Genomic DNA, 15,319 nt, shown 5'->3' on the forward strand with positions numbered 1-15,319 from the left:
TCAAAGGCTTCATCCCTTTCCACCCCTTATCATTCACTTTGGTCATAATCATGTTCGAGAGTCTCTCTATACATAGAACAAAGAGATAAGGAGATGTAACAAGCCCGCGGGGGACCTCGCTACAGCTCGGACTCGACTTTGTAGTCGCGGTTCTAAATCTGAACCAAAGAGTCCAAATCCGGCAAATCGTTTTAAGAAAACAGATTTTTGAAAGAAGTGCCAAACATGGACTGCTTTGCCAGATACAGAGTCGCCACCTAAATATTTTATTTTGGGAAATTTAGGAAACCCTGACTCGGTGCCAAAAGGCCACGTGTCCGTCATCACCAAAGTTGCCTCGGCTCGGGAACTTGGGTACGATTGGGGAAGGTCACTTCGTGAGCACCCCCGCTCGCCCGGTCATAGACCGGCCTCTACTAACCATGATATCAATTTTTGAAAACATTGTGAGTTCTTATTCTGGTTTATTAGCCTAGGTTACTATGTGATGCGCACAGCATACAAGTATAGACTGGATCGTTTGAATTGGAACAAAACATTTTGTGTTTTTGAAAGAGGTTTGCTACCCGCAGGTAGGCTTAAAACATTTGATGATTCATTCCAATTCAGATAACCCAACCTTCACCCACAGGCATTCAAGCAGTTATATCATATAAGCACATAGCCTCATGGCAAGCATGCTATTCATGGCAATACTCACACGCATGCAAGGATGCTAAAGCATAAAACTCACCGGGTACTCCAAGCCAAAATAGAAACTTATTAGAAATCATGCATGAATCCTAAGTATACAGAAATGCCTAATGCAACACATGCAAAATGCAACTATAGCAGGCTCGGCTATTCTAAGATGATATATGAAATGTTACAACTACCATATATTCAACTTTGGAATTGAAAGTACGATGCAGTTAGTATGATGCGCCGAGCCCAGTGCGTGCGATACAGATGAATGATGCAAACTTGCTGTCATACTGTATGCTAATTTAAACATGCCCTAATCTAACCATCAAAAGCGGATAAATAAAAGGGAGAAAGACGTGGGGTTGGAAGACATACATCACACTCACCCACACTTATTACAGTTGTGCCCCCACTCGGAGGGTCCGAATAAATATACAGTCCAAATATTACAGTCCCCAAATAAAAGAATATTACAGTCCAAAAATATTACAAAATTCTAATTAATTAAAGAATTAACTAAGAAAACAAGTAAAACTGGCATGCAAGCCAGGGACTGCCTTGCTTCTAGTGGATGATGCATGTCCGGATTGTCTTGCGCGGAAATCCACCGGAATGCCCCAATTAGCCTCTGTTTACACCTGTTTCTTGAAATGCGTGCCAAGCCTTGAAAAGTTGCTGATTCTGCGTTTTGCTGCAACAGAGAGCAGGAAAGGGGCATAGCAATGTATTTGCACAGATATATGCATGTCTCGATCCTCGTGCCACCAATCACGCATACCGAGGCATGATGGCCAAGGAGTCGAAATGCACAACTCAATATAGGATGAATGCACATGAAACTACAGCTAAAACCTAACCCCCTCATGGATAATCCGGAGTGTCGGTGACTGGGGAATTGAGACACATTCCGTCACTTGGAGTACGAAATGTACCTCGTTTCCCGTGCCCGGGGTAACTCCTATTCCGAACACGATGCAATATGCATGATATGCATGAAATGCAACTAAGATAAAATCCTAACATGCTCAATGCTATGGAATGACATGCCTCGAAATACGTGCACGCGGGCACGCAAACCGAGAAAATGCACGAATGCAATGAAAATGATATGCCTCGAAGTGCGTGCACGCGGGCACGCAAACTGAGGCGATGATATGTGTCTCGAAATGCGTGCACGTGGGCACGTAAACCGAGGCGATGATATGTGTCTCAAAATGAGTGCACGTGGGCACGCAAACCGAGGCGGTGATATGTGTCTCGAAATGCGTGCACGCGGGCACGCAAACCGAGGCGATGATATGTGTCTCGAAATGCGTGCACACGGGCACGCAAACCGAGGCGATGATATGTGAAAATGACAAATGGACTTATACCAACATAAGTGAGCCTCAGCCGCACTCACATGAGATGCCGATGGCAGAAAATGAAGTGCCTCGAAATGCGTGCACACTGGCACGCAAACCGAGGCAATGCTAAAACGATGCAAATGACATGAAAACATGATATGGACTTATACTAACATGAGTGAGCCTCAGCCGCACTCACATAAGATGCCGATGGCAGAAAATGAGATGCCTCGAAATGCGTGCACACTGGCACGCAAACCGAGGCAATGCATACGCAATGCAAATGACATGAAAACATGATATGGACTTATACTAACATGAGTGAGCCTCAGCCGCACTCACATAAGATGCCGATGGCAGAAAATGAAGTGCCTCGAAATGCGTGCACACTGGCACACAAACCGAGGCAATGCATACGCAATGCAAATGACATGAAAACATGATATGGACTTATACTAACATGAGTAAGCCTCAGCCGCACTCACATGAGATGCCGATGGCAGAAAATGAGATGCCTCGAAATGCGTGCACACTGGCACGCAAACCGAGGCAATGCATACGCAATGCAAATGACATGAAAACATGATATGGACTTATACTAACATGAGTGAGCCTCAGCCGCACTCACATGAGATGCCGATGGCAGAAAATGAGATGCCTCGAAATGCGTACACATTGGCACGCAAACCGAGGCAATGCATACGCAATGCAAATGACATGAAAACATGATATGGCTTATACTAACATGAGTGAGCCTCAGCCGCACTCACATGAGATGCCGATGGCAGAAAATGAAGTGCCTCGAAATGCGTGCACACTGGCACGCAAACCGAGGCAATGCTAAAATGTGATGAAATATGGCAAAAATGATATGCAAGCATACTAATGGAATTTCAGCACTAAAATATGGGGGAAAACAGTCCCGAAATGAAGCGAAATGACATGAAATGCAAGGAAATGTCCCGAAATGCAACATTAGGCACCCGAAATGGCCTATAGCTATGCCAAACATGCACAATATGGACATGCAATGCAAAGACAGAAGCTAGACAGTCCCAAAAGATGCACTTTCACAGTTATAAACATGGCCAAACAGCAAGTATAGGTAGGGGAAAAATAGCATGCAAGAATAGGGGCCAAAAGAGGGGTAATGAAGCAAGTGGTATAAGCAAAACTCAAAATGAAAAATTTCCTTCTACAACACTGAATATGGACCAAAAATATGAACATTTACAGTATATGGCAGACCTCAAATCAGTATACAAACATGCTAAAAATGTGATGCAAAACAAGGCTCAAAAGGTGCTATAACATGAAGTATATAAAATAATCACCAAACAGAAAAAAAGTGTGAATGAAACATGAATTATAGGCCAAAATAAGGCCACTTTTAGTTCGGACCAAGAGCCAAAAACAGAAGCAAAAAGGGCTATCAATTTATGCAAAAATGGGGCCAAATAGGGGATATAACTACAAGTGACACATGGAAACACCAAACAATGTTAAGCCCTTCTCCAATGTTGAAGAGGGGCTCAAAATAAGCCTTATATCAGTTTATAACATGCTCAAAAACAGATTGCTCATGGGCCAAAAATAGCATGCAAAATCATGACATACAAGATGATCAATGAAGCAAGTATATTATGGAGGGCTCAAACAGGGTTGAGCCCTTAATGAGAAGTGAAGATGAGCTCCAAAGATGGCCCTTTTCAGTTAGGGCCGGAGCTTGAAACCAAAAAGAAGTGGGGTTTAGAAATAGATCAAGAAAAAGGGTCAAAAGGGTAAAAGTGTTACTTACCCTTGAAGATTCAAACTTTTGTTGCTTTTTGGATGGATTTGCAGCTTCTTTAGCCTTCAAGAATCCTTCCTTGTTGCTGGAAATGAGATGGTGGTGGTAGAGCTTGGTGGTGTAGAAGGAATGATGATTAGGGAGTTAGGGTTTTTTGAAGAGTTGAGAAGGAAGAAGATGGAGTTGGCTATGGAAGCTTGAAGAGTAAATTTTCTAACCCTTGAAAAGAAGGCCACCAGCTGGTTATATGGATCAAAAAGGGGGTGTAAAGGTGGGGGAGAAGGAGAGCAAAACTCCCCCACAAAATATCCCCCGGATACAGGAAATATCTGGGGGATATTGCCCCACAGCTGTAAAGTACACAGTGCAAGGAAGCAGGCCGGCCTCTTACTTTTGCTGGAGGTGGCCGGCCGGCCACACCCCCTAGCCGGCCGGCTAGGGGTCAAAAGGGTCAAGGTGATTTTCTGGCCGGCCAGCTATTGGAGAGGTACCCCTATATGTGTACAACACAACCATGTAGTTGAAATTCCAAGAAAGTGGGCCCAAGGGGTTCAACAATGGCTCGGAAAGAGGGGGTCAAAAGGGTCAAGTTGACTTACTGGCCGGCCATGAACGTTTAGGGGCCTCTCATGTGTGTACATCACAGATATGTGGTTCAAAGTTCAAGAAAAAGGGTCCAAGGAGTTTAACATTAGCCCGGAAGAAAGGGGTCAAAAGGGTCAGGTGACCTTAATGGCCGGCCACCAACTTTTAGGGGCCTCTTAGATGTGTAGATCACAGATATGTGGTTGAAAGTTGGCAACACTAGCTCCAAGGTATTCAACATTAGCCCGGAAGTGCGAAAAACGGGCGCCGGGAGGCTCCGGAAGAGAGATAACTGGTTGTTGCAACAATTGCTGGCCTCCCACCCTTCAGTGACCTTCCTTGTGATAAAACAGAGGTACCTGCCAAAAATGAACGAAAACCGTTGCAAAACGAATGTTCCGGGGCCAAAACACGCAGTTCGGGGTCCCGAAAATGGGCTGTTAAGCACCGAAAATGGTATTCGACCTCGAAGTGGGTTTCTTAGCCCCCAGTGTCCCTCAAAAGGGATGAAATAAGATGTATGCCAAAAGTCAGAGCAATAGGAGATGGTTAAGCGGTCCCGAACCGAGGCACACGGCCTGACGGCTCCGAAAACCGGGAACCGGGCTCCGAAATGGGCAAAATGGCCTACGGCCACCAAATGTAGCCTACGGACATTGAGAGATGGTCTACGGGACCTCTCCCTTCCCTCAGGAAAAGAAACAGAGAAAACCGAGTCTGGTTCGCAAACCGAGACAAGGCACAGAAAAGGGTTCGGAAGCCCGGAGGCAGGGCTCACGGCCGCGACTCTGGAACTTCTGAACAAGCACATTATGCAATATCACCAAGTGCTCAACTGGTGACGTCTGAGTCTTAAGGTCGGTCAAAAATGGGGTGTCTACAGGAGAGAGGGGGTCACCCTACCCCAACCTTTTCTCCATACTGAATTCTTTCAACGTCTCACAATTCCAAAGCACAGAGGCTTTCACATTAGTAACACAGTTCATGATTAATGCAATCTAGTGATCATTTAAGTTAAAATCAACAAGAGTTTGGTACAGAAATTGCCAAGACACATTGTCATAGGCTTTTTCAAGGTCTATTTTTTAAATCATGTCACCTTTTTTTAACCCTTTTTGCCTCTAAATGTATGAACAATTTCTTGTGCAATAATGATGTTATCACTAGTGGAGCGACCAGGGATGAAACTGTTTTGAAAAGGACCAATCACAGCGGACAAAATAGATCTGAGATGACTAACTAACACTTTAGTCAAAGTTTTGTACAAAACATTATATAGACTAATGAAGCAACAATGAGTCAAAGATTCAAGATTTTCAATTTTTGGAATGAGAGTAATCAAAGTATCTTTAAAATTGTTAGGGATATTTTTATTAGCAAAACAAGACTGAATAAAATTACACACAGAGGGGCCAACTATCACCCAGTGGGTATGGTAGAAAAGAGATTGAATGCCATCATTCCCAGGCACCTTAAAGGCCTTAACGCTCTTAATCGCCTCCCAAACCTCTTTATTAGAGATAGGTCTAGAAAATCTGGGTTGCGAAGTAACAGGCTTATTGGGATTAGTATGCATAACATCACATTTAAACACGTTTCTTAAAAAACACTGAACATGGTTACTAAGCTCCACAGGATCCAAGATCCAAACACCCTCACTATTTTTTAGAGTGGTAACTCTCATATTCCTTCTACGCGCAATGGTGGATATATGAAAAATCTGGTATTTCTTTCGCCCTAGGTAATCTAGTTGGCCCTCGACTTTTGAAACCAAAACGGTTCCTCTTGATAGAGGATAGTATTATAATCCTTAACAAGCTCTTTTTCAAGTAAGAATAAATTATGAGCATAAACACGAGATTAGGACTTTTGGATGCCTTCAATCCGACCCAAAAGCCACATTTTCCTCCGAAATATGTTACCAAAAGTGTTTTTATTCCAAGCAATAGCATTCTTTGTAACAAGATTGATAGTCTCAGGAACAAAATTTTGACTATTAGCCCAAGCTTTCTCAACAAGGTTTTTAAAATTAGGATCAGTGAACCATACGGCCTCCATTCCAAAAGGCCTAGCTAAGGGATTAGAAATAGACATACCTTGAGTGTACACTACCATCGAAGAGTGATTTGAGTACGTGCGAGGTAGATTTTGAACAGCTCTTTCTAAGAAAGCAACTCTCCATTTGGTGTTACAAACAGCTCGATCAAGTGTTTCTAGTGTATTTGCCATACCTTGTCTACCATTCGACCATGTCAAATTAGGCGCTGAGTAACCTCAATCCATGTGCTTGCACTTATTCATCCTAGCTGCAAATTTCTACATTCAGACTTGGCTTGCATTAGAGTTGAACCTTGTTTTCTCTCCTTGAGATGTAATATCATTGAAATCACCTGCTAATAACCAAGGATTATTCATATTATGAGCCATTTCTTCCAGATTTTCCCAAAGTGTGTCTCTAAGCCACGGATTTGGGCTAGCATAAATAGCTGACAAAATCCAATATGAGTAGTTATCATGCTTAATCTTGGCATGTATGACTTGAGCGTTAACATCAAGAGCCATTACCATTGCATGGAAGGGATCCCACAAAATCCAAATCCCACCACTTCGTCCCACCGGATCCACATGAGGAGGGGCTGTGAACCCTAGTTTATTGAAGAAGAGACCCATAGAACTAAGCTCAACTTTTGTTTCCATCAGGACAATGATAAAAGGTTTGTGAGTTTTCTTCAGTTCCTTCATAGTGCGTCTGAAGGCTTTGTTACCAGCACCTCTACAATTCCAAATAAGTAACTTCATGGAGATAGATTTGGGGAATGACGGAAGAGGAGCAAAATCAGGGGTTCCCAAAATCCTCCTTACTCTAAGCTTGTCGTTGACTGGTGAAGCTATGGGGCTTCACTCTAACCATGGTGTTCTTTTGACCATGGTTGTTTATTATTGAATGATGATATTATGGATCATTAATAATGTAATATCACTGTTGCACTCAAATTTTACTCCCTACAAAAGAACTTTATCAATAGGGGGCTTTCTTCCTTGAAGTTAGGCAAGTTCAATTGACTAGATCAAACTTGAAGAATTGATATGCAGTTATAATGGTCTTTTTTATTTCTAAGTAAAAAGAAAAAGGGTAAAGTTTTGTATTGTGTTATCTGTGTATATAATATATATATATATATATATATATATGATGTAACGATCGAAATTATTTTAATATCACATAACAGCTAATAATTTATATGTATATTTAGGCCTCATTTGGAGAGTAATTATTTTAGTCAAAAAATTAAAAAGTTATTATAAATTGTCACATCATTCTTTTACTTTTCTGCACATCTTTTCGTAAAAAATTAAAAAGTTACTAAAATAGTTTGTTTCCAAACAAGACCTTAATATTTATATATATAATTCTAGTTTTGAATTGCTCGAATTGTTTGGTGTTTCTGTCCAAACTCGACAAAAATTTAATTTAGACTTCTGAGTTTCTGTCTAAACCCTCACGAAATTAAAAAATAAGTTGCTCAAATCCTAAAAATTTTTAGGTTAGACACAAGTTGTTCGGGTCAAATCTATCCAAATTACACTTCTACTTGTTGATAAAAAAAGAAAAGAAAAGAGAAAATGCATCCCTACCTATTTCTGTCCCTATGTGGTACTATTTCAAATGCAAAAGAGAATTGGGAATGGGGTACCGCGCTGTTTGGGTTGTTAGGTTTATTACGAGTGTCATTTTAATTATTTGAGCTGTTTATTTTTTAAGTTAATTTATGTAGATTATTTATATAAAAAATTAAGTTGATCTAATATGTGTATCTATATAATTTTAACATATTTGTTTTCGAAAAAATGAATGACAAGAATAATTTAAAAAATAGACCGTACATTTTTGGAGAAAAATATAATAAAATTATATAGTTATGGATATCGGATCGACTTAATTTTTTTAAGAATAATTTACACAAAATAACTTAAAACATGAGCAACGAATGATCAAAACAAAAAACATGATAGGTCTTATGGACCCAAACAACGTTGTTCAATCCAATTAATGGACCAGAAACAACACAATCCCAAGAGAAAATATCAACTCGAGGAAGCATACGTTTGAAGAGTATTTTGAAAATGTAATATATGGTGCATATGCATATTTAATGTGGTGGGGTTAGTTTAGGAATTATCCTTTTTAGTAGTTTTTTAATTTTTTTTGGAAAAATTACTCATAAATCCCATTTTGTTAAATATTACTCTAGCTAGTCCTAAGTGTTTTTTGTTAAACCATTTAGTCCTTTTTATTTTGATATGATATATATATTTTTAATATATTGTATATGGAGTTTACATTTTTACCCATATTGATTTCATTTTGCAGGTCTCCCAATCTCTCCAACAATGGCAACTCTTTCTTCAATCGCATCACTCTTCGACATCACCTCCCTCCTTACGACCACCCTCTCTTCTGCAACTCTCTTGTTTGATTTCTCTCTCCATTCAAGAACCTCTCTCCAAATCGGTCGAGTCTCTGTTCAAGACCAACATCACCAACATTGAACATCATCGACATCAACTACAATTTCAACCTCATCAAACATCAGATCTCATACACTCCAATTCTCAAATCTCATAGTTGATGTTGCTCCATTTTTTGGGAATCATTCTGTGATTCGTTTTATGCCTCATTTCCGAACCGAGAATTGGTGACCAATGTTGTAGTTCATCATCTGAGAATTGGGATTTATTTGAGATATGGGATCTGAGAATTGGTGACCTCTTCGCCTTCATGGTTCGTTCTAACATTGAACATCATCGACATCAACTATGAGATCTGATGATGGCGATGAAGCTTGATGATGGCGATGATGTTTGATGTTGCACAATATTGATGATTAATGTTTAAGATGTTCATGGCGATGATGGTTGATGTTTAAAATACACCCCAACCCTTACTCTCACACAAGCTTGAGAGGCAAATGGCTTATCATCTCTGCTCTTCCCCATCTTCTCGGTCTCCTCACGACCACCCTCTCTTCTGCAACTCTCTTGTTTGATTTCTCTCTCCATTCAAGAACCTCTCTCCAAATCGGTCGAGCCTCTATTCAAGACCCAATTTCAGAAGATACCCAGAACTCAAATTCCTCTGAATTTTCAAATTCTTATGAAAAGATCAGTTCTTCATCCAAAATTTACATATGGGTCAATCCCAAATTCTGATGAAAAGATTAGTTCTTCGTGGCAATGATGTTTGATGTTACACAATATTGATGATTAATGTTTAAGATGTTTGACGATGTTTGATGTTCAGTGTTGATCATATAGTAAGCTTTATGATGTTTGATGATGGCGATGAAACTTGATGATGGCGATGATATTTGATGTTCACAACATTGATGATTAATGTTGAAGATGTAGCTGATGTTGATGATGTTTGATGTTCACAATGTTGTGATGTTTGATGTTGTTTTGATGATGATGATGTAGTTGATGATGTTTGATGATGTTTTTATGATGTTGCTGATTTTTGATGATGTTTTTTTAGTGATGTTGGTGATGTAATTGATGTTGTTGATGGTAATGATGTAGTTGATGTTCGGAAATGAGGGAAATCTAAAAAAGGCCTATAGTAAGCTTCTTGGGCAATTCGGTAAATTACAAATAAAAACCAACCCAAAATTACCCCTTCAATTACTGACCCAGACGCCTAAAAAAATGGGTACTAATGTCTTCACACATGAAATAGGACCTATTAGTCTAACAAAAAAACATCGAGACTAAATTGATTAACATTTTCAAATTAGAGATTTAATGGCGCTTTCCCCAATTTTTTTTTTTTTTTTTTTTTTTTGACTCTTTTTAAACAACGTTGTTCAATCTAATTAATGAATTAGAGACCACCTAATCTCGGGAGAAAATATCAACTCAAAGAAGGATATGTTTGAAAAGTATTTTGAAAATATAATATATGGTGCAGATGCATATTTAATGTGGTGGGATTAGTTTAGGAATTATCTTTTTTAATAGTTTTTTATTTTTTATTTTTTTTTTGACTCTGTTTTAAACAATCTTAAATGAATCATAAAATATTTTATATAGTGCGAGATTCACATTACATATGATCCACATGAATTCTACACCTATATAAATATTACGTAGAATATTTAATAATTCATTTGCTATCTATTTTTTAATAAGATAAAAAAAAAATTAATGTTTGAAATGCCTTTTTTGATATTTTGTTGTTGTTGTTGTTGTATAATTGATATAATATCTTGACTTTTTGCTTCTTAAATCCTGAACACTAATCGATGAGCAAGGATCACCTAGTGCTATTTGTGTTTCTGTAATTTGTAATTCTTTTACTGAGAGTGTACCACATCAAAAGCGTGATAAGTGGACGGTGGAGATAAGGCCTTGGATATATATATTCTCTTTTTTCTGTTTATACTCACATTTGTCTTTTAGGTTTGAAATTGGAGAGACAAGCGAAGAGGAGAGGTAATAACAAGGTTGAGACGAAGGGAAGAAAGACGATTTATTAGTTTAAAAACTTCACCTTGCTTGGTTATTATTTTTTAAAAATATTTTTAAAAATATTTTATTTTTTTATTTTTCTTATTTTTTATTTTTACTAAACTTTTTTAATATTTTGAACAATTTTTTTTTAATTTTTAGACATACCTAACATAAATATACTTAAAAAGTAAAAAAATTTTGAAAAAAACCTTTTAAATATTCGCTAAATGCCAAAAATACAAAAAAAAAAAAACTAAAATTCAGTACATTTTTTGTATTTTTATGTATTTATTAATTTTTAAAAATATTTTTTCACAAATTTTTTACTTTTTAGATACATTTAAGTAAGGTGCATCTAAAAAAGTTAAAAAAAATTAAAATTTTAAAAATATTCACTAAAAACAAAAAAATACGAAAATCAAAAAACTCAGTTTTTAAAAAACTTAATTCAAAAAACTCAAACCAAACACACTGTAATTTTTTTTTTTTTATAAATTTTAATAGACTAGATATATGATTAGATATTTTATTTCAACTCATATTCATTAGTTAAATGTAACTAATTTTTAAAGGTTAGGAAAAATTTATTTGACACTTATGATATATTTTTTTTATCTTTATTGTTGATGTGTCATTCCATAAAGTGAATAGTATTTAAATTAATTGTTAAAATAAAAAGCATATGGTTGGAATGAAAACATGAAAAGTGGATAGGTAAAATAAAATATATACATTATAATAACTTTTAAGGGTAAATTATACTTTGTACTTCTGTATTTTATATCAAATTTCACTTTGGCCTTTACATATGAAATTATAACAGTCAACCCCCTACACTTATTGTCAAATCCTACTTTGGTTTGTGTATATGAAATTGTGAAAGTCAACCTCTGTACTTTTGGTAAAATCTCACTTTGATCCCTACACAAGTATCAATGTCCCATTTCTGTTACTCAATTGTTTAAATTTTTAACTAAATCTAATCATATGATAAGAATGTGACTACGACATGAGGATAAGAAAGGAAAATTATTTACTTTTTCCACCAATACACACTTTATCCCAAAATTTATATTAAAATATGACTGTATTAGGCTAAAACAAAATGCAAATTGTGAATAATTAAGAAGATAAAATAGGGTTTTGCATAAATTGGAATTACGAAATTCTATTTTCACGGTAACATGGTCTTCTGTCTATTCATCTTTCTTTCTCATTGATTTCTTTGTTGCCTGTTTTATATTTCAAAAGCTCTACTTTTTTGTATTTTCGTCCCAATTTTTACCATACAAACATATATATATATTGTATTATATAACTCTCATGCGCTTATCATGTAAGACAAAGTGTATTGGTAGGAAACATTGATGATTTTTCTCTCTTACCCTCTGAGAGGGTAATTTGTAAACAAATTGGGCCGAGTTAGGAAAGTCTTCTTTGGAAGTTGGGCCGCGCAATGGGCCGAGATAAGGGCTGGTATAGCTCGGTCTTAGGCCAAAAAGACATCTCATATTTCGGATTTAGGCCGAACTATGGGCCGAGGTGTTTGGGCTTTGCAAGTTGGACCTCGTCCTTGTTAGTTCAGTCGGAGACTGCTGTAGTTACCTCAGTCTAAACAAACAAAACCGAGGTAACATCAATAGCGAGAGCCGAGCTGTGTATAGCTCGATAGGATGGCATTCGATAGATTGGCTTTCGATCACACAGTTCGAGTGGTAGGGGACCGAGATAAGGCAGTTCGGTCAGAAATGTATAACCGAGGTAAAAGGTTCAGCCATCTCACTTGGCTTGCAGTGATGAGACTCCTAGTAGGACTCTGCTAAGGAGAGTTAGAGTCCTACTGGGATTGTGCAAAACTATCTCACTTGGTTGGCAGTGAGTAGGGTGTGTGATTCCTAGGAGAACTCTCATAGGGAGAGTTGGAATCCTACTAGGAATGTGCCAAGCAAAGTCTATAAAAGCTCATGACCAGGCCTATGTACAGGTATCCCAATTCTTACTCTAGAATACACAGAGCTTATTGTCTATTGTCTAGTTGCTGACTTAGGCATCGGAGAGGTTTCCGGCACACACCCGCCGGTTAGCTCACGTTTGTGCTTTCAGGTGGCAAAGCAACGTTGTTTGGAGGAGCGCAAACTTGATCAACAGGATCATACGAGAAGAATTATTTCGTGCTCGTACAATTGGCGCCGTTTGTGGGAATCACAGAAAGAACAAAACCTCTTGATCAAGTTTTCCTTGCTAGTCAGAAGCAATGGCGCACAATGAAGATTTGCCGCAGTCTGCCATCGACGGACAAACTCTCGAGAGGGGTGAGAGGCAAGAAGATTTGCCTTCCATCCCTCCCATGCCAGATTTGGAGCCCCAGCGACAGAACCCCCGGAGGGATACCAGGGGGAGGCGGACTAACAGCCTCCGTCGATCTCGCTCTCAAAGTCCTGAAAGACAGAGGCGTAGGGTCGACCCTCAAGTTCTGGAGGACCGCGTGAAGGAGCAGGATGAACTAATAAGGAAGATGACGGCGGACATAGAGGCCATGAAGCGCCAGATCAAGAGAAAAGAGGTGGCGACAAGAGAGGGGCGCAAAGGCATCACGCCTCCTCGCCACTCAGAAGATCGTACTAGACGTACCACGCCATCGCAAGCAGAAAGTAGAAGCCTCCGGACAGGCGACACTCAATCAAGGACTTCCAGAACTCATTACTCCAGGCCTGAGAGAACAAGATCATTGAGGTCTCACACTGAGGGAAGTACCTATCGGCCCTCACATACGCACCAGACATCCTTTAGGCAATCGGAGTTGCCCAGATCGTCCGACTTACGGACAGTGCTTGAAGAAAGGGCGCAACAAAGGGAGGATGCCAAGGCACGCTACCCACACAGAGTTTCAGCCCTTCAGTGGTTGGCTTCTCGGACGCACAGAAGCGTCGAGGTTAGAATGTCAATACCGCACCTTGCCTACGAACCAACAGATAAAGCATTGGCAAGACTACATAGCTCGCCGTTTGTTCCGGCGATTGAGAACGCAACATTACCCTCAAGCTTCATCCAGCATAAATTTACCACGTACGAAGGGAAGACAGACCCTTACATGTACCTAAGCCACTTTCGCCAGGTCATGGCAGTATACCGACGAAACGAGGCCTTGATGTGCATCCTATTCCCATCCAGCCTTGGCGACCTAGGTTTAACCTGGTTCAAAAGGCTTCCAGAAGGCAGCATAGCCTCCTGGGCGCAGTTGGCAAAGGCGTTCGTGACAAGGTTCAGAACGAACACCAAAACGCCAGTGGAGATCGACCAGCTTCTCTCCATTGACATGGGCGACAAGGAGACGCTAAGATCCTACAATAGCCGCTACTGGGAGACCTTCAACCAGATTGGGGACTACCCCACAAATCTCGCCATCGCGTAGTACAAAAGAGACCTTCCAGTCGGGAACAGACTGAGGGACTCAATTACTATGGCGCCGCCTCTCACAATAGAGGCCTTAATGGAGAGAGTACACCAGCACATTCGGGTGGAAGAGGATGGCGCCCGTGTTAAAACAAAAACAGGCACAACCACAATACCAGAGAAAAAGACTTCGGCAAAAGTCAATGCGGTAGAACGTCCAAGCAGAAACGGGCGAGGCAAGCGAGACAATGGAGAGGTATCCGGCACACACTCGCCGGCTAGCTCACGTTTGTGTTTTCAGGGAGTAAAGCGACGACGTATGGAGGAGCGCAGACTTGATCAACAGGATTATACGAGAAGGTTTATTTCTTTCCCGTACACCCTCATTTCATAGTCACATTTTTGTCACATGACTGAATTTTGTGAAAGATTTAAAAATGAAATAGCAAAAGAGGGACATTGACACTTGCATAGGGACTAAAGTGAGATTTGCATAAAAGTGCAGGAGTTGACTATTACGATTTCATGTGTAGGGACTAAAGTGAGATTTGACTAAAAGTGCAGGAGATTAATTGTCATGATTTCATATATATGGATCAAAATGAGAATTGGTACAAAATATAGGGGTGCAAAATGTAATTTACCCAACGTTTAAATAAGTAAAATGCCTAATAAGATTAGAGATGATGTAATGTAAGTAAGAGATTGAAATTAAAAAAATAAAAAATTTAAAATGATATCGTTTTAAAAGCCACAACAGAACTTTTAAGGGTAAACTACCAATAGGTCCTAATAGTTGGATTTAATTCTCATCAAATCTTATTGAAAATAAGTCTTGGTAAAATTGTCGTTAAAAATAATTTTTTTGTGACAATTTTTTATATACGTTACTAAAAATTGACAATTAGTGACTTTTTTTGTCATAATTTTTATAAATTGTCGCTAAAACTTACAATTAATAAGGTTTTTATATGATAAAATTTTCTCATAAGACCTATTAGACAATAAATCC

The 15,319-nt window shown here is 38.9% G+C and overlaps 1 protein-coding gene across 1 annotated transcript; it reads right to left on the reverse strand.

Moving 5' to 3' along the window:
- Positions 1–6,264: 6,264 nt before the first annotated feature.
- Positions 6,265–7,146, reverse strand: LOC145824158 (uncharacterized). The gene is made up of 2 exons (XM_082923766.1): positions 6,755–7,146; positions 6,265–6,640 (listed from the first exon to the last, which is right to left on the reverse strand). Exons 1-2 carry the CDS (start codon positions 7,144–7,146, stop codon positions 6,265–6,267), a joined length of 768 nt encoding a protein of 255 aa, XP_082779892.1.
- Positions 7,147–15,319: the final 8,173 nt, after the last annotated feature.

Source organism: Camellia sinensis, chromosome 4 (genome assembly GCF_055761805.1).
Source record: "Camellia sinensis isolate YWXY chromosome 4, ASM5576180v1, whole genome shotgun sequence".
NCBI classification, from domain to species: Eukaryota; Viridiplantae; Streptophyta; class Magnoliopsida; order Ericales; family Theaceae; genus Camellia; species Camellia sinensis.